Raw genomic sequence first — 22,598 nt, forward strand, 5'->3', positions numbered from 1 at the left:
CCAAACGGCGGCGTTAAGATTTACTGAGCAGGCGCACGCTCAATTCTAGGTAATACTCATTTGCATCTGGTGGGAGGGGTTTAATGAAGGAGGTGGGGCTCCAAGAGGCCTACATACCAGTCAATCAGCACTGGCAGGCGGTTCTAGTCCCGGCTACTCGGCCAACCCGGTCTTGTATCATGATTGGTCCAATGAGTCTTTTTTCGAAGTTTACAGCCTCCAATCAAAAGTGGGAGGAGGGATTACACTAACCGAAGGGTTGCTCCGCGAGGCTCTTCAGCAGAAAGTAGTCCCGGGCTCCGTGTTGCAGCTGGCGTCTCGAGTTGTGGGTGTCTTCGGCCACTTGGGGTGGCTTTTCCCCGCGCTCAGGACGCCCTTGCCACGCACGCGAGAGCGAGGGAGGGCCGGGAGGGCCGGGAGGGCCGGGGCTCGCGCACACGTGCGGGCCGGCGCGTAAAGATTCGCGCAGTAACGCCTCTGCCGGGGGCGGGGCCGCGGTTTGAATCTGGCGGCGGGCGGCGGGCCGCGGGGACGTCGGGAGCCGCGGGATCGGGACCCGCTCGGCCGGGAGCAGCCGGCCAGGCGCCTGCGGGGTGCTGCAGCCCAGCGGGCCCCCGGGGTCACCCGGACGACGGGCGGGACCGCGCGACCCTCGCACGCAGTTTTCCGAATCGGTTGGGGCCCTGGGAGGTGCGGTGGGCGTGAGAGGTAGGTCGGTGCGCGTCGGGGCCCGGTGCTGGGGCCTCGGTGCTCCTCAGTGCCGGGCTCACGGAGCCCTGCCCCGCATGACCGGGAGGCTCTGAGGAGCAGAGCTCCTGGGGCTCCCCCCCCCCCCGCCCCGGGCTGGAACTTGTGGGAATGCACCCGGCCGCTGCTGCTAACGCGGTGCGGGGGGGGAGGGCCCAGAAAGGCGGAACAGCCCTGGCCAGACCTTAACGACGGCTGCTTTGTGTTCTCCATTTTGTCTTTAATTTGCACCCAAGAAATACCCTCTGTACTTCCGTGTCACTGCATTGTATTCCAATGCAGTCTTGAAGGAGGCTTTTTCAGCCAGTTGCATGAATTGATATTGGCGGTGGGTCCCCCCCCCTTCCCCCTTTCATCTTTCAGATGGATCCGAGTTCAAAGGACCAGGAACCCTGTGAAAGCAAGGAGTCTGCTGTTAATAACTCCGGTATGTGGCGATCTCTGCTGCCTCCTTGTGAAATTGAAGCCTCAAGTATTTCTTCCGACAAGTGATGTCTACCCCCTCTTAACGCTGCTGTCTGTTTTCAGAAAATGCCTCTTTTATTTTGGGGACTGGAAAGCTTGTGACGCCCCAGAAGAACCTCACGGAAGCAGCTCCTAATTTTTGCACCTCAGATGCTTTTAAGTCACCTTTGAACTTTTCCACAGTAACAGTGGAACAATTGGGAATTACACCTGAAAGTTTTGTTAAGAACTCTGCAGGTAAGAAAAGTTGTCGTTAAGAATAACTGAAGCATAGTTCAGTGTCATTTGTATGTGTGAGTGTGTGTGTGTGTGTGTGTGTGTGTGTGTGTACACTTGTTGGTACCAGGGCTTGAATTCAGGGCTTTGTGTCTTCTCTTAGTTTGGTTGCTCAAGGCTGGTACTTTACCACTTGAGCCACACTTTTACTTCTGGCTTTTTGGTGGTAAATTGAAGATAGGAGTCTCATAGACTTTCCTATCCAGGCTGGCTTCAAACTGTAATCCTTTACCTCTCAATCTCCCAAGGATATGGGAGTGACACCTGACTGGGAGTTGCACTTCTATACTGACTGTTTTATAACTGAGTATCCGAGTTGACTGACCCTGGAAACCTGGACTGTTGTGTGCATTGCAGTTTGTCTAGCAGCAAGGATGACCAAACTCAGAGCCCCAGCATGGTCATGGTCCTAAGTCTTGTGCTTCCTGACCATCTTGGAAAGAATAGTGCAAGGAACTTTTCAACCTGACACATGAGATCCAAGAAATGATATGATATGAATAGTTCTACATTTTATGAGTACGTATAAGAGGAAATCAAAGAGCAATTAAAAAAAAACACTGACAGACTGGGTTCTGCACCTCTGTCCACCTTCAAACTTTAGAAGTGAGATTCATTTGTAAAGTGAAGCTCCACAGGGATCTTTTCCACAATTTTCAATGGGTTTAGAACTATGGCTAGTTCTGCTTTTTCCTAGGCATACATTCTAGTGATTACACTTGATAATCACAGTAAGCAAAGTAAGAGATTATGCGATTAGGATGGAGCAGTTCTCAACTGTGTAATCAAGGTTTTGTGAGTATGCATTGAGAGTTTCATTGCAATGACAAAATATACGACACAAGCCATTTAGAGTGAGGAAAAGGTTTACTTTGGCTCAGGTTCCAGAGGTTTTGATCTGTGGTTGCTCGCTCTATTGCTTTGGGTCTGATGTGAGACAGAAAATAGGGCCTTGAACAATATATGGAGAAACAAATTTCCTCCTCATGGCAGGCAGGAAGCAGAGAGGGAGCGTGCTACCGGTGAGACTGCACCACCCAGTAATGCCATCCTCCTACAAATCCGTGGACTCAGTCAGGGCCCTTGTGATGCAGTGACCTCTGTGCTCATATTCCTGATTATCTTACTGAACTTGCCTCTTTTCACTTAAAGCACAGAGCAGCTTCTTTTTTTATCACACCTGAATTGCCAGCATCACTACTATTGAGCATAGAGTCATTACCAAGTAAAATAAGGGTTGCCAGCTCTGCCAGCCTCCAACAGTCTTACCTGATAGCCAGGATATCCAGGAAGTGACATAATAGATGGTGGTGTTTGCAGTGGAATGATCTGTGTCCAGAGCAAGATGGAGCTGGCCAGCTTAGAGTGACACAAAATTTGTAACTTATGAATTGTTTATTTCTGTCCTTTTCCATGAACTGTTTTCAGACTGTAGGTGTCTGAAACCATGCAACAAGAAACGGTTTAGGGAGGACTTACTGTACAGGTGTCGTGGCGAATAATTTTTTTCAGATTCTCAGGGATAAGACTTAATTCAGAAAAGGAGAAATTCTCAGTCCAAGGCAATCCATTATCCAATTTTTTGTGCAGAAAATGTGGAACAGAAATTAAAGATAATGAAAGTGTTTTTGTGTTTTTAGTTAATAGCTTTATTAATGACTTATGAGCAGGTGCTTGCCATTCTAGCAGCATGGGCTAATTCAGGACAACACACATCCCCTGATTTCTGCTGATGTGCAAACCACTTCGCCAGTCTGCACTGTGTTTATTCTGCTTTCTCTGGGCTGGGGTATCATGGGCATTGGACATGATCACTCGTGATTGCTTTGTATTGTTCCAATTTGTAAGAAAGCTTTCTTACAGGGAAGTCATCGTCCTATCTGAAAAAGTTCAGACGACGTTCTGCAGTTGGAACCCGGGGCTCTCCTGAAACAAACCACCTGATCCGCTTCATTGCTCAGCAGCGGAACTTGAAGAATGCAGAGAAATCTCCGCTGGAGAGATCCTGGTGTTCCCCTCTCCAGGTGAGTCCTTGCTTTGCTTTGTTAAGCTCGTGTAAGATGCTGCTTCCGGGTGTATCTACCTGATTTGGATCTGGGGAGCCAGTTGTCAGTGTGTGTAGAGTGAGTTAAGTGTGCTTGATGAGGTTGAGTGTGTTAAAAGCTCTTGATGAGGTTGAGCATGCGCGTGGTAACTAGAGAGCTCTTTTTATTTGTATATATAATGTCAATTTCTCTAGCATGAGGTGAGGCACTGTTTTCTTTTAGTAGCTTGTGTCTGGTGTGTATCTGTCCGTCCGTCCATTGGTTGTCACCATTGTCTCCCTTCCCTCTCCACACGTCCACCTCTACCCCGCTCCCCAGTCTAGAGGTTTGAACTCTGGGCCTACGCACTGTCCCTAGTGCTCTGCCACTTGAGCTACTTTGGGGTTTTTGTAGTTAATTGGAAATAAAAGGCTTACAGACTTTTCTTGCCCAGGCTGGCTTCAAACCACAATATTCAGATCTCAGTCTACTGAGTAGCTAGGGTTATTGGCATGAGCCACCAGCACCCAGCTAGGGTTTATAATAGTTTTATGATAACTTTCTATTGGTGTGTAACAGACAAGGGTTCTCTAGGACCAAATGTCTTTAGATAGCCTTGTAGAAAAGAGCAAATGGTTCATCTTCTGTTGCCAGTGCCTTAGCCGGAGCCCAGGTGGTGATTTCAAGCTGTCAGGCCTTCACGGACATAATGTCAGCTTGATCGAATGTCCCTAATGCACTAAGAATGGCCAGTTTTGTGGAGTCACCCTAGCCCTTGAGTATTCTGTGAGGTACGAAGTCCTTGTGCAGCACTTTGGAAGCACACGCACAGGTGTGCTGGGTGTTCTAGAACCATCTCAGATAATGGAGCTGTGTGCCGAGCCAGCTATTTCATTTTTATGGAGAATCATTTTTATGTGAAAGAGAAACTGACAAATCATGGTAGTAAGATTGGGAATGCGACTGGCGTTTTCTCTAAATGAACAGTGAATCTACCACATCTACAAGTGTGTGTTGCCAACAAGAAAATTTGCATTTTTCTAAAGGATTTTGAAATTTTAGAAAACATGTAAGTTTGACAACTCCCTGATAGGCTTTCTGATTAATCAGTGGTGACATGAATGTGATACTTGGATACTGCCTAATAAAATGTGCCAAGATTTGGAAAATCTGCATAGCATAATGAACCCATGTTTTTCTCTATGTGCATGTTGTTTGAGACTCTTGAATGAGTAAAAGCCTCACATTCAAGCCAGCCTGATAGTTCTTAACATCACAATGTGAACCGTGCATTGGTAGGATTTCCTGTTGCAACCAGCTTTTAAGAAATCTTCATTGAGCTGGGCACAGTGATGCACCCCTGTCATCCCATAGCTATCAATGAGGCTGGGATTGGGAGACTCAAGATCCCAGGATGATCCTACCAAAAATTGAGACCCTTTATCAAAGCAAATAGAGTTGGGGGTGTGGCTTAAGTTGTGCTTTGTGAAGCACAACTCTTGAATTCAAACCCCAGTACTGAAACATGAACACATGCAAAACTTTGTTGGGCTTGTTTAGTCAGTTACACAAGAATATTCATAACTTTGAAGACACTATTAAATACTTCTGATACATAGCAACATATACAATCTTTGGAGTGCTCACTAATTTTTTGTCATAGGAAGGTTTTTTGTTTTTTTGTTTTTTTTGGGTCCGGTCGTGGGGCCTGAACTCTGTGTCTGGGCGCTGTCCCTCAGCTCTTCAGCTCAAGTGAGCCACAACGCCACTTCCAGCTTTTTTCTTTTTGCTTATGTGGTGCTGAGGAATCGAACCCCAGGGCCTCATGCATGCAAGTCAAGTGCTCTACCACTGAGCCACCTTCCCAGCCAACAAGGTTTTTTTTTTTTAAATTCTCTTTAATAGTTGCACAAAGAGGTTACCATTCAGCAAATCAGTTTATAAGTACAGTGCATCTTGATTGATGTCCCCCCTCTCATCATTTGTCCCCATTGCTCTCAGTAATTTTCTAACAGCAGTAAACGTTTCTCAGATCTGCTGTGTGGTGGCTCAGAGCAGAGAGGCTGAGCTTTGTTGCTTTGGTTTGATTCTTAGCCTTGTTTACTAGTTGTGTGTTGGGGCTGGCTACTTATGTCCTCTGTCTGTTTCCTCACATACAAAATAAAGGTGATGTATTATCAGCAAGAATTTTAAAATTAAATCTGGCATAAATGAAACAATGTGCTTATGCAATTCCTAGGACACACCTGGGCTTTTAACTCTGTAGATTCTTCTCAAAGTGCTATGTAGGTATGTTACAGTTAATTTTCCATTGCACAAATTTTGTTTTTCTGGTAGTTACTAAGTAACTTTCCCCTTCCTGGTTTAGACTTCTCATTTATTATACAATATCATCTTCAAATTTACCAAGTTACCAGAGGTGACTTTAGTTTTTTACCCCCTTAGGTTTTTTGTTTTTAGTTTTCTCTTATGTCTTACCCAATCTGAATTCCAGTCCCAGCAGTATAAAATCATCTTGCAGATATTTTTACAAGATTACATTAATAAACGTATTATGTATTCACAGGGTAGAAGATCAGGTAGTACTGCTGGGCTATTTATTTATTTATTTTACTTTTTTTTTTTTTTTTTTGCCAGTCCTGGGGCTTGAACTCAGGGCCTGGACACTGTCTTTGAGCTTCTTTTGCTCAGTGCTAGCATTCTACTTAAGCCACAGCGTCACTTCGGGCTTTTTTGGTGTATGTGGTACTGAGGAATGGAATCCAGGGCTTCCTGCATGCTAGGTGAGCACTCTACCACTAAGCCATGGCTATTTATTTCTATAGGAGCAGTTTGGAGTTCCTTTGTCTGGGCTTTCATTTTAGCAGGTGTGGCCTATAGGGCTCTTATTCCCTGTGTCTTAATGACAGTTGTGCTACTGTTTCCTCCTCTTTCCATGCCTGGCATTCACTGCTGGCCTCCAGAGGGAACAGTGCGGAATGAGCCCTCCTCTTTCCTAATGCTCCCTTCTCATGCTTCCCAGTCTCTCTAGCTTTCTTCCGTGATGCCAGCATTTTCGGGTGTGGACGTCATTGCTCCCTGTGCATTATTCTGAGCTGGGTTTTCCTTCCAGGTTGTCCTGTCTTCTTTCCTGGGGTTCTTGCCAGACGCCTTGGCTCCTCTTCCTGCCCAGTGCCCCTCCACAGAACTTCTAGAACTGCTGGCCTGTTCTGGCTGGCCCTGGTCCCCCACCTTTTCTGCTGTGGCCTGTTAACCCCAGTTAGGCTTTACTTCTGCTGCCCTGTGGACTAGAGAATTTTAGTTTCCTGTACTAAACAGCATTTTAAAGTGCTTGAGTTCCTAGGACCTTAAACCAGCCATGCCACGATGTAATATGAGAGCAAAAAAGCCACTTCAGGGTAGTTTGTGTGTCTTTCCTCTGTTAGAGAGTCTTTTGTGAAGGTCGTGTGCTGTTTGTCATAAATGTTTGCATCACCACATGTATCCAAATTTCAGCTCTCCTGTTATGTCACAGAAAGTTGGTTTTCTGAAAATAGTTAACTAAGAATAGAATGAAGTGTATGAACAGATCATCAAACATGTCTCCAAGACTTTAACTACTTTTTCTCCATCTGATATCTGAGAAGGTAATTTTTACTCTTACTTGTTGATGAGAATTTAAACATTGCCACAGGTTCTAACATCAGTGGAAATACCTATGTAGTAACAGAAGAAAAATCAGAATTTTTTTTTGTATGAACTGATATCTGTTTCTTGGCAGTAATGATAATTGAAATCAGGCTCTGCCAGTACCTGCTAAGCAGGTCCTCTACCACCTGAGTCACACCCCAGTCTTTTTTGCTTATAGTTTGTTTTTCAGATAGTCTTGCACATATTGCCATAGCCAGCTTTGGACCAGGATCCCCTTCCCTTCCTCCCAAGCAGCTAGGGTTACAGGGATGTGCTACCATGCTTGACTTGTTTTTGAGATGAGACTTACTAACTCTGTTTGCCTGGGTTGGCCTAGAACTGTCTTCCACCTGTCTTTTCTGAGTGGATGAGATTACTGTACTGAACTCTTAAATGTTGTACAATAACTTGTTATGAGATAACTTCCCATTATTGATTACTTCTGTTCTGCTAGTATGATAAAGTTCATTTCAGTAAGTAATCTTTGTCTGGAACCTGGTCAGCAGGATTTCAAGAGAGGCCTTGGACTTACCCCACCGGATTTTTTAAAAAAAATGAATGACTGACTTTCTGCCCCCCAAGGAGGTAATTTCCCTGGCAACAAAAGGTGACACTCAGATGACTTGAGCACACTCTGATAAAATTCACAAGTGGGCAGCTTCCTTCTGCCCCTTCTTCTTTGTCTGTCTCTGGGATTCCATGTTTTCTGAGATTTGCTCACCTGCAAATCACAGGGAATGCCTTTTGTCTGCCAGTCCCAGGCTGCTTTTGGCTCATTCGTCTAATGTTACCAGCTTGAGACTACGCATAAAACATTAATCACTCTTTCTCAGGTTTTGAAAAGTAGGCTGGAGCAGAGGGCCACAATGCTTATAGCACAGGCAGTGTCCAGACAGGAGTGTGTGCTACACTGGTTCATTCATTATCTCTCATCTTCAAAAAGCCTTTGGGTATTTGGTGATGATAGGCCTAGAACACAGAAACTGTTGGATTTATAAAACTCTTTTTATGTCTGTCCCTTCACAGGGTAGCCCTGGACCTTATCGAAATGTTAGTTCTTTAAGAGAGCGAATATCTGCTTTCCGGTCAGCTTTTCACCCCATAAAGGAAAACAAGAAATTGTCTCACTGTCCAGAATTCTCAGAGACAGAAGGTGGGTGTGAGGCAGCAGGCTTGCGTGAGTGGGAAGACTGCATTCAGGCTGACTGACTTTTGGGTCCCAAGCTCCTGGGACCTGAGAAAAGCTTAATTTTGTAATGTGAAAGTCTTTACATGGACCCTCACATTTAAAATTCAAGTCATTGCACACATCACTGTGCATTTCTCGCTTCTCTGTGCTGAGGATAGAGCCCAAGGCCTGGGCATGCTGGGCAAGTGTACCACCCTGATACACTGCCAGCCCATCCGGTTTGTCTTGACCATGGTGAGACAAGCCTTCATTGCAACATCGTCACAATTGAAGAGGTTGGAGTTAACTAGATCACTTCAGCTTTTGCACAGGGCAAAATCTGAATGTGCTTGCTTTTTAAGGAATGGCTATTGTTTGGCAAATGTTTATGTGAGTGCCAATACCCAGTTTTGGTGGTAACCACAAGTATGTTCAGGCTGACAGCAGAGTAGTCTGCCGTATTTCTCACTGGATCTGAGATTATAATGCAGTATGTTATTTTTCAGTCGTTTTGAATTTTTCAGTCACAAAACACTTTCAAGTATCAGGACTGGACAGTCTTGGTCTTAACTGAGATAATTATAACCATTCCTCTGAGGAATCAGTTTACCCTGTTAGGTTCCAGAAGATTCTGTGCCACTTGTGAAACTCTTCCTGATTTGTATTTGTAGACTATAACTTGCTTATTTGAACTTTTGCCTAGGCTTTGAATTTTTAACCTGGGCCATCATTGTAATTCTGTAGATGTTAAATTCCCATTTTTGTAGAGAGAACATTGCAGTTATATTTTTTTCACAAAAATTACATAGACGCGAAACAGAACAGCATTAGATCATAAACATTCCCTTTACAGTATTGAAAATGGGTGGCTTCCTAGCAAATTTAGAAAGCCTGCCATACCATGTCAGAAGTGTAAATGTGACTCAGTCTCTGTACATCACAAAGTGAGAAAAGCTTTATTCTAATAATGAAATTTTCGATTATCTTTTTAGTAGTCATACTCTTTTTCTTTCACTCAGATTTTCTTTTTGAGTGATAAACATCTTCCTTTTCATTGTTAAATTAGACATAAACAATGAGTTGTCATAAAAGTACTATAATATACTAGATTTTAAAATAATACTTTAAAAGAAAATACTACCAGCTACTCAGGAGTCTGAGATATAAGGATGATGGTCCAAAGTCTGCCTTGGCTGACTTACTTTACCAGCAGAAAGCCAGGAAGTGGAGCCACGGCCCAAATGGTAGAGCACCAGCTTTATGCAAAAAAAAAAAAAAAAAAAAGCCACGTGAGAGCATGAGGCCCTGAGTTCAAGCTCCAGTACCAGCACACATACAGAAAAAAGGGGGGTGGGGAGGTGGGAGGAGATTTATATTCCTGTGTCATTGTTTCTATTTTCTGTAAGTAGCTGAAAAGGAACACCTGGGTGAATACCAGCAGTATGGGTCCTCTACCAACTCATCCAAACGTCGGAGAATATCCTCGCAGAGCAAGTCCACTGACCCTTTCAGTACCTTGGATGGAAAAGCCACGGAGGATGTGCAGGAGTTGACCGCTGGCACCCCGAGGCGGCATGCTTCTGCTGCTGCTGCTGGCCTTGAGGTGAGCCACACCTTCTCCATAGACACACACACTGGGCTCATAGGCAGTATTCGTTCAACCTCATGGTGACTGGGTTTTAAATTTCAAGTATGTTTCCTACACGCTAACTTTACTTTTACTAGTTCTAATAGGTAGGTTACTTTCGGCCACTAATTGGATGCAGAAGACTTTATGGAAAGAGCCCTGGGGTCTTCTGCGTGAGGGGACGATTCGGTCTTGTCTTCAAGCCAGTTTTTGTTTTCTGTTATTGTTTGTGCTAGTGCGAGGCCTGAACTCAGGCTCTCATGCTGTCACTTGACTTTTTCACTCACAACTAGTGCTCTCCCATTTGAGCCATGTCTCTCGTTTTGGCTTTTTGCTTGTTATTTAGAATTAAGAGTCTTGAGGATTTGTCTCTCTGGGCTGGCTTCAAACTGAGACCCTCAGGTCTCAGCCTCCTGAGTAGCTAGGGTTGCTGGCGTGAGTCTGAAGTGCTTGGTTCCTCAAGCAAGCAGCTTTTTGTGCTTTGGGCATATGGATGGGGGGTGATTTAAGCATCAACTCCAGCTGCCTGCAGTAGTGACTTGGGATTGTGTGTGTGGCGCTGTTATGCACTTCCACTCACTGGCCCTGCCTTGCCTAAGTCTGGTGGGGAAGCAGTATGCTGTTCAGCCATTCCTGTTGTTTGCTCACTTCTTTCAGGTAGACTTAAGGAGTTTTCTGGCCTGTGACCACCAAAGCCTATCAAGATTCTTAAAGGACAGGGCTGTAGTTTTTCCTAAGGCGGGAGGAAAATACCTCTCCTGAAGTTCATTGACCATCATGCAACTATGAGTGACCACCAGTTTCCAGAGTGCCTCCTTTTTTTTTTTTTTGGTCAGTTGTAGGGCTTGAACTTTAGGCTTGGGCGCTGTCCCTGCACTCTTCAGCTCAAGGCGAGTGCTCTACTGCTTGAGCCACAGCGCCACTTCTGGTTTTCTAGTGGTTTATTGGAGATAAGAGTCTCATGGACTTTCCTGCCCGGGCTGGCTTTGAACCATGATCCTCAGATCTCAGCCTTCTGAGTAGCTAGGATTACAGGCTTGAGCCATCGGTGCCCGGCTCAGAGTGCCTTCTATTGCTTTGTGCTCTTGGTTCTAGTTTTTTCCAGGAGCTTCTTGCCTTCTTTTTGGGAAGAGGCAATTGCCACATCGCAGCTGGAACTCTTTTTATACCTGCTCTGTCACTTAGCCCAGTGCATGACTAAGTGCATGTTGGTTAGTAGAGATTCCCAGATCTAGTGGGTTTCTTTTGTGTCTCAAAGTTGCCCCTTCTGCTATATTCAGGTTAATATAAAATCATCATCTGACTGAAGCAGTAGTCTTGTGCCACCACTCTGAGCCACTTCTTAACTCTTGAATGTTTCTTCCCCAGAAATCATCCGCCCTTGGGTTTGCCCAATCTGGCTTTGCAGTTGAGGAGTCTGTTTTTGTTCAAGTGCTCACAGAGGCTTCAGGCGGTAAGTATATCATCTAACTCAGTGCCAGTGACATTTGTGATTGGTGTGGCCATACTAAAATTGGGGGACACTAATGAGTTTCTACATTTTTAGAACTCTTGACCTAGGAAGTATATTGTTGACTTAATGTTTTTAAATGTATTGTGGACTTAACCGTTTTCTGAGCAATCTTTTCTTTTCGAACTGCTGTCCAGAGTTCATGAATATTTCTAGGCTTGTCAATACTGTGTGGAGTAGGGTCAGCCAAGCATAGTAGTCCACACCTATGGATGACACACAGTGAACTCCCCCACTCCGAGGGAAAAAACAAACTCAAGACCTACAGTCAAGCATATTTTGTTAGAGAATCAGTATCCTTTCACTTCTGTTTTCTAGTGTACTGAAGGTGTTTTATGTGACAATCATTTAGCCTTTCCCATCATCAATTTGCTTGTATCTGAGTTTCTAGCAAGTTGTTAGGATTGTTTTTGTTCTGCCTGGGTTATTTTATTATTTTATAAGTGCTGATGATACTAGGACTTGAACTCAGCCGCCTACTCTCATTTGGTGTTTCCATTTCAAGACTGGTGCTCTAGCACTTGAGTCACACTTCTACTCCTGGCTTTTGTGTGTGTATGGCTTGCATGTGTTCTGTGTGGGTGTGTGAGCACATGCGCGCGTGGCGCATGCATGTGCCAGTTGTGGGGCTTGAACTCAGGGTTTGGGCGCTGTCCTTGAGCTTTTGAGCTCAAGGTTAGCTTTCAGCCACTTGAGCCGCAATTCTCTTCTGGCATTTTGCTGGTTAATTAGAGATAAGAGTCTCACAGAGTTTCCTGCCCAGGCTGACTTTGAGCTTTGATCCTTAGATCTCAGCATCCTGACTAGCTCGGATTACAGGCATCAACCACCAGCGCTTGGCTTGTTTGGGCTATTTTAAAGTAAAAGTTTTTGTTGTTGTTGTTTTTTGTTGGTTGTGGGGCTTGAACTCTGGGCCTGGGCACTATCCCTCAGCACTTCAGCTCAAGGTGAGTGCTCTACCACTTGAGCTACAGTGCCACTCCCAGCTTTCTAGTGGTTTATTGGATATAAGAACCTCAGACTTTCCTGCCCGGGCTGGCTTTGAACCGTGATCCTCAGATCTCAGCCTCCTGAGTAGCTAGGATTACAGGTGTGAACCACTGGTGCCCGGCTTCAAGTAAAAGTTTTTATAAGACATATAGTTGAATATTTATTTTTGTGGAACTGGGGTTTGAACTCAGGACCTTGCATTTACTGGGCAAGTGGAATACGGTCGAGGCGCACTTCTGGTTTTGCTGCCTTTTAGTTATATTTAGCCCATTAAAACCTTTCTGTTTTGTTAATTGTGCTGGGAATCCATCATGCAATTATATTCTTACCGTCTTCTTCCAGATAATATTGTATAGCTTTGCATAAAATACAGAAGTGGACAGCTCTAGCTCAGGCCTGCCACTCCATGGCTCCTCCAGCCCTTTGCACTATTGGTCATGTATTTACTTCAATGTAATGCCATAGATGTTACCAGTTTTGCTTTAAACTATCAGATAGAATTCAAACAGGTTAAGTTTTTGCAATACTGGGGGTTGAATTCAGGGCTTTACCCTTGCAAGGCAGGTGTTCTACCACCTGAACCACACCTCCAGCCCCTTTTGCATTACTTTTGGGGTAGAGTCTTGTACTTCTAGCTCAGACAGGTCTTGGACCTTGATCCTTTTACTGAGGCCTCCCATGTAGCTGGGTCTATAGGCCTGCTGTTGACACCATGCTGGGCTTGTTTTATTATGATGAGGTACTAAACTTGCCCAAGCTGGCCTTACACCATGATCTTCCAAATGTCCGCCTGCTAATAGCTGGAATGAGCAGGGCAAGCCCTGCGTCCCGTGAAATTCCTTAATAGTCACGTTATTATCTTTGCACATGCCCCATATCAGATGTCTGTGGTGTGAAACAAGCAGGCTTGGGCGTCTTCTGTCTCTCACGCTGATGGCTTTATCTCGAAGGACGGGTGGTTGCTGACGGCGTGGAGGAAAATGCTGTCCCTCTGGATGGGCTCCTAGCAGGAGTGAGCGCCCGCACATGCCCGGATGTCACATCACCCTCCATGCCAGTGTGCACTGAGGACACCCTACTGCCCCAGGCCTCTGTGCTTCGTTCTGTGTTGAAGAAACCTGTGAATCCACTTCCCGAGAGCAGGCAGGTAGGAAGATCCCATTTCCTCAAGCAATTGATAGTGTCGAAGGATCTATTCCCTTCCTCTATGCTTGCTCTCCTTTCCTCTTTCTTGTTTTCTTCAGTTTTGTGGTGTTTGATTTGAAGTCAGCCTCTGCCTTGCCAGGAGGGTGCTTCACCACGGAGTTGTGCCTCTAGCCCTCCTTATACTCTTATTTTGAGGCTTTACATTTTACCGGGGCATGCACCTAGACTAGTCTTTTTATTTTATACTTTCTGCTGTAGCCAGGATGACAGGTGTGAGCTACCATACCCAGCATCTTCCATTGTGAGAAAGTCTTGCCGATATTTTTGCCTAGGCTGGCCTGAGACCATATTGTGTAACCCGTGAGTGATGTTACAAATACCCAAATGGCCCTTGGCAGATAAGTCTCCCCATTTCTGATATATAGTTTTTGTTGTTGGTTTTTTGTTGGTTGTGGGGCTTGAACTCAGCCTGGGCGCTGTCCCTGAGCTTTTCTGCTCGAGGTGAGTGCCACAGAGCCACTTCCTGTTTTCTGGTGGTTAATTGTAGATAAGAGTCTCACAGACTTTCCTGCCCAGGCTGGCTTTGAACTGAGGTCCTGAGATCTCAGCCTCCTGAGTAGCTAGGATCACAGGCATGAGCCACCAGTGTCCAGCTGATAGTTGCTGTTTTAAATGTTTTTTGTTAAACAACTTCATTTGGGTTGAAGAGCTCATTTGGATCCCTAATCCCTCCACTACTTAAGGTGTCTTGTTTTTCTTTTCTCTTACTTCTCTTAATGACATCACTCAGCAAACTCCCAAGTCATACCACTAGAATCATAGGATGGTATTGACAAGTGAGTTGATGAATTATAAGGGATATTGATACTGAGTTGGGCAACATTGATTGGTTTATGAAGTTTGGGTTATTTATGTACTCCTTTAGTTGTTTTGATGAAAACAAATTTGCATGTGATTGATGTATGCCGTGTAAGTTTTTTCAGTGTTGTACCTTCATGTTCTGATCAGGAAGATAACTGGCTTGGGATATAGCTGTTCGAAGGACATTGCTATGGGTAGGACTGTGACTTGAGCAGGTTCTGTTGTGGGAAAGGGCTACGCTGGAGAAAATGGAACTAGTTGATGGGAGCAAGGACTGGGGAGAAAGGAGTGGTGATTGAGAGATACTTTGAGCTGGGCTCCCGTGTCTCATATTTATAACTCTAGCTACTCACGAGACCTAGATCTGGGAGATTGTGGTTGAAAGCCAGCCTGCCTTTTTTTTGGTTTTGTTTTTCTTGTTTTACTGTACTTCTTACACCTCAGGCCATTTTTTAAAATGATAATTCTTTTTTATTTACAATATTGACCTACCCAGTTCCTTCCAGCTACTCTAGTAACTAAACAAATGTCTGTCATTGAGTATTTCATAATACAGGCTCTTTATCCCCCTTTTTAAATTATCTTCAATAGAAGTACCAAGGAGAGTGAATTCAACATGTCAGTTTATGAATACAGTGTGTCTTGATCTGTATTGCTCATTCCATCTACACACACACGCACACACACATGCACGCACGCACATCCAAGTCTATCCCAGCCCCTTAAGTCATCTGGTTCCTTATCACCTATGGATGCTGAGTATTGACCATGTTTACCCACCCTTCCACTCTCCATTCTTCTGCCCTTTCCCCATCCACCTCAGACAAGACATTGTTTCAGCTTCATTGTGAATAGCCATTTTCACCTGTCTACTAATTGTTCAGAGGGGTTACACCTTGAGAACTCACCCCTGGGTAGAACATTCTTCCTGCAGTATAGTTGTGTATATGTGCATCTATTCCTGCATGTGTTCATATTTGTATGTGGAGCAAGCCCCTGTACTGACACTGGTGTTTAAGCCAGAATGATTATGAGAATTAAGGTCACGCTGAGTGCTCCAGCATCTGCCTTGCAGGGAAACATCAGGCTCCATTCTCAGTGACTGTCTTGTTTAGGAACACCACCACAGCCTCTGCAACCACGGGCCGCGTCCACGCTTTGTCTCCAGTCCTTCAAGCTGTTGCAAAGAACAAAAAGCAGGTAGAATATTTTTTTAATTTAATTCATTTTGACACAATAAAACAGGATGTGATGCGTCAGGTTTTAGTGATTCCAGAGTACATTGATGCTTCTTTTATTCCATGCAAATAAAGAGCCCCTGGGACCAGTAGAATGATTGCAGTCTCAGAATTGGTCTAAGCTGAGGATGTGGCTTAATGTTAGAGGGCTTGCATGTGTGCCTGTGGTCCTGCCTCTCCCCCCTCCCCCCATTTGCCCTCCCCGCCCAAAAATCTGTTTCACCTATTTTTAACCTCCTGGTGGAACTTGTAAACAACATTTCATTCCTGTTTTATAGACTTGGCAGATATACACATTTTTACTTTTAAATCTGTGCCATGTTTTTATTGGAAATTTGCTTCTCTTTTTTTTTTGAAGTTGTTCTACAAACTCTTTTAGTAATACCAGTAATAGTTGAATATATTGTGTTGAAATATTCTAGTATATGCCTTTTATTTATTTATTTATTTGTATTTTTTTTGTTGGTCGTGACGCCTGAACTCTGGGCCTGGGCGCTGTCCCTCAGCTCTTTAGCTCAAGGCTAGCGCCCTACCACTTGAGCCATAGTGCCACTTTGGCTTTTTTCTGCTTATGTGGTGCTGAGGAATCGAATCCAGGGCCTCATGTATGTGAGGCAAGCACTCTACCCCTGAGCCACCTTCCCAGCCCCTTTTGCTTATTTTTGGTGTTAGTGCAAGGGCTCTGACTCAGGGCTTTGCACTTAGCTTGACCTTTTCACTCAAGGCTGGTACTCTACCACTTGATCCACAACTCCACTTCCAGCTTTTTGGTGGTCAATTGGAGATAAGAATTTAATGGACTTCCTTGCCTAGGCTGGCTTTGAACTGAAATCCTCAGATCTCAGCCTCCCAAGTAGATAAGATTATAGGTGTGAGCCACTGGCACCTGGTTAGTATATCCTTTTAGATAAAATAGTTTCATTTTCTCACGTGTTCACCTTTCCTACCCATTGAAGATGAAGACGCTTGTAAGGTGCTGGCTCCACACACCACGAGGAAGAGGAAGAGAGTGACCTTTGGAGAGGACCTCAGCCCCGAGGTGTTTGATGAGTCTTTGCCAGCAAACACTCCACTGCGTAAAGGAGGCACACCTGCTCGACAGAAGGACTTGAGCAGCATCAGCCCCCAGCCCTCCGACCTGTCACCAGTTCCTGAGCAGTTACTTCAACCCAATTTTGATGACAAGGAGGAGAATCTTGTGAGTGTGATACATCAGCTGTTCATCCGGCTGAACCTGTTGAGTGCGAGCACTGACTATATTAGAACTCCTGACAGAACTGAAGGAGGAGATTTTTGGCTCCTGGTCTCAGAGGTGTCCCAGCCCTAAGGCAGAACCTCCCAGCGGCTGGGTGGTAAAATGGCTTCTGTACTGCCTGGCAGCCAGAATGCATGCAGAAGGACAGGGAGGGATTGGAAGAAGAGGGAGAAGCAGAAAGCCAGCTTCTTAATCTAAGTAAAACCCAAGTAGCTTAGCTACTTGGGAGGCAGAGATCAGGGGATTATGCTTTGAGGCTAGTCCATGAAAAAAGAAGTTCCAGAGGCTCCATCTCAAGCAGTGGGCCACGTGCAGTTATAGTGTGTGACATGTACATGTTATTCCAGCTACAGGAGAAGTGCAATGGCTAGTGCAGAGTGACACAGGAAAACACAAGGCATAGGGCAGCCAGGGCTTAACACAGGACTCTCCCAAGGGACTAGGATTTGCAGGGTTGATGCACCAGCATCTGGTTACTTTGATTTTATAATACTTTTTTTTCCTTTTTAGTTGATGACAGTAAACATTTTATTGGCAAGATGAAGAGTCAGCATTATACAATTATCCTTTCGTGCTTAGATTTCTTTTTAATCTTTTGTTATTGTCTTTCTCCCTTCCTTCCCCTACCCTTTTTTTTTTTGTTGTTAGTCATGGGGTTTGAACTCTGGGCGTGGGTTCTGCCCCTCAGCTCTTCAGCTCAGGGCTAGCACTCTACCACTTGACCCACAGTGCCACTTCCGGTTTTCTGAGTGGTTTATTGGAGATAAGAGTCTCACAGCCTTTCCTGCCTAGGCCAGCTTTGAACCGTAATCTCAGATCTCAGCCTCCTGAGTAGCTAGGATTACAGGCATGAGCCACTGTCCCAGGGCCCCCTACCCTTTTTCTTCCTTTCTTCTCCCCCTCTCCTCTTTCCTTCCCTTCCTCCCCTGAGAGATGGTCTCATACGTCATCTTGACTGGACTGAAATTTCCTAACCTGCTGAATACCTTACAGGCATGTACCTCCATGCTCTGCTACAGTTCTCATCTTTATACTTATTATTCTTTATACTTATTATAATTCCTTTTGACAGAATAAGCCCTTCTCATTTTTATTCTGAATAAAAGTTCATATTATTTAGCCACTGAATTTAAGGAGATTTCTACTGTTTTTTCCTTTTGTTTAGGAAAACATAGAGCCACTTCCGGTATCGCTCCCTGTTCTGAGTCCTAATAAATCTTCACCGTGTGAGGCTGTCTCAGGTAGGTGTCATCTCAAAACTCACAGGTCTGCCTGTCACGTGATCTGTTTTTTTTTTTTTCTTAATGTTTATGCCTGGTTTACAAAACCTGATACAGTGGTTAGAAAAGCTTATAAGAAATTACATCCCAGTCTCTTGCTTTATATGGGTACCACTCTGTAAACTTGCTGTATGCAGCCTGCTGCTTTCTCAAGTTAAGTATTAAAGCAAGCTACAATGCACAAGTGAAATTATTTGAATAGTTAGCGTCACTTTTTTTTGGCATACATTAGTTGTATACTGGGATTTCATCATGACATTCCCCAAAATATGTACAATGTACCTCCTCTATCTCACCTCATCCAGCCCTCTCCCCTGATCACCCTTTAAACAATGTCAACAGTTGCCATACATGCATATAAAGTTCTTGGGCCATCTTTACCCTCATTCCCTCTCTCCTCATCTGCCTTCCCCTCTCCTGCTGATAGCATCCAGTAATGACAGCTTCATGACAGTTTTTTCCCATTTAGTATGATGTTGGATATAGTATTGTCATATGTGGCCTTTGTTATGTTCATTTCATTCTTGCTGTTCCTAGTTTCTTCAGAGCACATAGTGTAAAATGCTGTTATTTTATCAAGGCTTTTTCTGTGTCAGTTGAAATGATTATGTGATCTTCATCATCAGACTCTTATGTGCTGTGTTGTATCTATTGATTTACATAAGTTGAACCATCCTTATATCTCTGGGATTAAACCATTGTGATTGTCTGATCTTATTAATGAGCTATTAATTGAATTCTGTTTGCAATTTTTTTTAAATCATTATGAGTCAGGTAACAAGTGCATTTCTTTTTGAATAGTGTCACCATTTCTCATTTTCTCCCAGTTTTTCCCTCCTGACTTCCCTCCCACATGAGTTGTATAGTTTATTTTCAGCATAGTTTCTAGTGAGTGTCACTGCTAAATTGTTCACTCTGTCCCACCATTGCTCCCTTATGTTCCCCAAAATAGATCAACTTACATATAAGAAAATATACACAAATAAAAAACAGAAGGAAAATAAAAGAACAAGAAGCAAAGTAACATAAAATACTCTTGTTTCTATTTCTTGGATTCATTTCAGTAAATATCATTTTATCTGATCATATGCACATAGCTATTGAGCCTGTATGATCCTCTCCAAGCTTATATCCTTCTTTGGTCTCACTGTGTGAATATCTAGAGTCCTGTATAATTTATAATGTCCAGGTATATTTTTTTTCTTTTTATCATCCAGTGTGTTTACTTGTAGATTTATAGGCACATGTTAGTTACCACGAATGAAGGAAATCATGCAACCTATGTTTCTTTGGGTCCGGCTTGCTTCTTTTACTTTCCAAGTCTTTCCATTTCCTTACAAAGGGTACACTATCATTCTTTCTGATGGAAACATACATTGTGTATATATACCACATTTTTTTTGATCCATTCATCTACTGAGGGATATTTGCATTGATTCCATATCTTAGCTATGGTAAACGTTGCTGCAGTGATCATGGTTGTGCTGATAGCTTTAGTGTGACTTTCTTTGTGATCTATTGGATAAATGCTCAGGACTGGAATTGCTGGGTCATAGGAAAGCTCTTTGTTTAGTCTTTTGAGGAACCTCCATACTGCTTTCCAGAGTGGCTAAACAATTTTATGTTTCCACCAACAGTGTAGTAGGGTTCCCTTTTGGCTACATCCTCACCAGCATCTGTTTCTGTTAGTTTTCTTGATAATGGCCATTCTAACTGGATGAGGTAGAATCTCAAAGTTGTTTTGATTTGCATTTCTTTTATGACCAGAGATGCTGAACATTTCTTCATGTGCCTATTGGCCATTCTTACTTCTGAGAGGTCTCTTAAGTTTTTTTGTTTTTGTTTGTGTTTTTGCCCTCCTTGGTTATGGGGCTTGAACTCTGGGCCTGGGCACTGTCCCTAGCTCTTCAGCTCAAGGCTAGCGCTTTACCACTTGCAACAGCGCCTCTTCCAGTTTTATGGTGGTTAATTAGAGATGAGAGTCTCATGGACTTTCCTGCCTGGGATCTCAGATCTTAGCTTTCTAAGTAGCTAAGATTAGAGGTGTGAGCCACCGGAACTCAGCCCTCTTTAAGTTTTTAGCCCATTTATTAATTGAGTTGTTGTTTCTTTGAGGTTTTATTTTTAAGGAGTTTCACTTTTTGAGCTCTACGTGTACTTTAGATATAAGGCCCTTGTCTGACACAGAGCTAGTAAAAATATCCCATTCTGTGGTCTATTTATCTTTGCAAGTGTTCTGTTTAGAATGTTTGTGTCTATGTCCACCAGAGATTTGTCTAAAATTCTGTTTTTGTTGTATTTGGGAATATTATAATACCGACTTCATAGAATTTGATAGCATTCTATTTCTTCCCTTTCTATCTCATGGAAATGTTTGAAGGGTATTGATGCCATTTCTTCTTTAAAGGTCCTATGGAATTTGGCTATGGATTGGTTTTTTTAGGCATTTTTTGTTGGGAAACTATTACTGCTTCAATTGCATTGCTATGATCTATGTTTGTTATAGATCTGTTTAAAGGTTTATATCCTCTTGGTTCAGTTGGGTAGGCCAAAAACATTATCCATTTGCTCTGGATTTTTCAGTTTATTTAAATGTAGATTTTTTTGAAATATTCCCCTATGTTCCTCTGGAGTGAGAGAGAGAGAGAGAGAGAGAGAGAGAGAGAGAGAGTGTGTGTGTGTGTGTGTGTGTGATGTCCCATTTGACCTCTGAATTTTATTTATTTGGGTTTTTTCCTTCTCCTTTTGGTCAGGTTGGATGGGGTCTATCAGTCTCATGTGTTTTTTTCAGATAACCAGAATCTTTAATCTTTACACTTGTCTTTCCATTGTCTTTCCATTTTATTACTTTCTGCCCTAACCTTATTATTTCTTTCCATCTACTAATTTTGCATTTGGCTTGTTCTGTTTTTATTTGAGATCATTCTGATTTTCAGTATAGCCACTGACATTTGAAAAACCCTTAACATACTAGACTACCTTTTATTCATATTGATAAAAGCAATCAAATCAAAATTTTCCTAAACTTTAAGAAATTTAAATACAATATTTTCGTAGCTTTATTAATGCTCTCATTTCAACTATTCCACAAAATGTGGTTTGAAATAAATGGACATTATGAATAATGTGCATTTTAATGTGTCTTAGTAATCATGTGTTCACAGGGTTAGGATTTAGGGTGTTGTCTTAGCATTGAGATATGTCACATGCAAAGTAGTAAAAGTTATTTAGTAAACATTGAAGTTTCCTTTTTTTTTTAACACTTTTGGGCCTCTGAATTTGTTCTTCTTAGTAATTTATGTTTAAATATATTATAATAAACAACAGTGAAATATCATAAGCAAAAGTAATTTAGACTTAAAAAGTAATTTTTTTTTTTTTTTTGTCGGTCGTGGGGCTTGAATTCTGAGCTTGGGCGCTATCCCTGGACTCTTCACCTCAAGGTGAATGCTCTACCACTTGAGCCACAGCGCCACTTCCGAATTTCTAGTGGTTAATTAGAGATAAAATTCTCACAGACTTTTCTGCCCAGGCTGGCTGAGAACCGTGATCCTCAGATCTCAGCCTCCTCAGTAGCTAGGATTACAGGCGTGAGCCACTGGCACCTGGCTTAAAATGTAATATTTTTTTAATTAATTAATTTATTTATTTTTATTTTTTGTGAACACACTGTACAGAGGGGTTACAGTTACATGGGCAGGTTAATGCGTACATTTCTTATCAAGCATTGCAGCCTCCTCCTTTGTTTTAAAATATAATATTTTAAGCAAAAGCGAGAATGATGGGAAGGGGTGACACTGATCACAATGCATTGTATTAAAAAATTGACAAGTTGTATTGAAACCTCTTCAAAATAAAAACTCTTGTTTAGGAAAAACAAAGCAATGGTAATATCCAAAAATAAAGCATCTAGAGTTTCCACGAGATGATGCATGTAATATTTCTGTATTAGCAACCTGTTTTTTCTTGTCTTGATTATCAGGCACAGAGACCTTTATTTCTTCAAATAACCCTGAAAAAACGTCTTCCCATAAAGTCAATAGAGTAACCCGGACTTCTAACAGAAGGAAGGTAAGTGGTGAAGGCACAGATCTCTTCATGATAAACTTTTATGGGTCAAATCCTTATTTGGTCAATGTCATTAAGAGTTGATACCTTATCCTATTTTGCATGTAATCCAGAGTAATGATGTTTTGCTAATTTGATTTTGACTAATCCTGTAAGACTAATCCACTGAAGAACACAATGCTTTCAGAATTACATTCTTGTGGAAGATAATCAAAGTTTTGAGGTCTACATGAGTTTATGAATTGTATAAAAGTGTACCCAGATCTAGAAAACA

General features: G+C 43.0%; 1 protein-coding gene across 3 annotated transcripts in view; it reads left to right on the forward strand.

The window, feature by feature from the left end:
• The first annotated feature begins 255 nt into the window (after window positions 1-255).
• Cdca2 (cell division cycle associated 2) overlaps window positions 256-22,598 on the forward strand; it is a 34,447-nt gene continuing 12,104 nt past the window's right edge. The window contains exons 1-12 of one of the 3 annotated variants that reach the window (XM_070016689.1): window positions 256-325; window positions 1,111-1,174; window positions 1,276-1,449; window positions 3,352-3,512; window positions 8,208-8,334; window positions 9,756-9,952; window positions 11,345-11,429; window positions 13,427-13,623; window positions 15,599-15,683; window positions 16,678-16,919; window positions 18,142-18,217; window positions 22,239-22,327. In XM_070016689.1, coding sequence (XP_069872790.1) covers window positions 1,111-1,174; window positions 1,276-1,449; window positions 3,352-3,512; window positions 8,208-8,334; window positions 9,756-9,952; window positions 11,345-11,429; window positions 13,427-13,623; window positions 15,599-15,683; window positions 16,678-16,919; window positions 18,142-18,217; window positions 22,239-22,327 — 1,497 coding nt within the window. In that variant the 5' untranslated portion in view covers window positions 256-325. Of the gene's footprint in view, window positions 326-549; window positions 709-1,110; window positions 1,175-1,275; window positions 1,450-3,351; window positions 3,513-8,207; window positions 8,335-9,755; window positions 9,953-11,344; window positions 11,430-13,426; window positions 13,624-15,598; window positions 15,684-16,677; window positions 16,920-18,141; window positions 18,218-22,238; window positions 22,328-22,598 lie in introns of those variants that run through there. The other 2 variants (XM_070016688.1, XM_070016690.1) reach the window with 2 other exon arrangements.

Source organism: Dipodomys merriami, unplaced genomic scaffold, assembly GCF_024711535.1.
Source record: "Dipodomys merriami isolate MVZ:Mamm:240054 unplaced genomic scaffold, mDipMer1.0.p SCAF_12, whole genome shotgun sequence".
In the NCBI taxonomy this organism is placed as follows: domain Eukaryota; kingdom Metazoa; phylum Chordata; class Mammalia; order Rodentia; family Heteromyidae; genus Dipodomys; species Dipodomys merriami.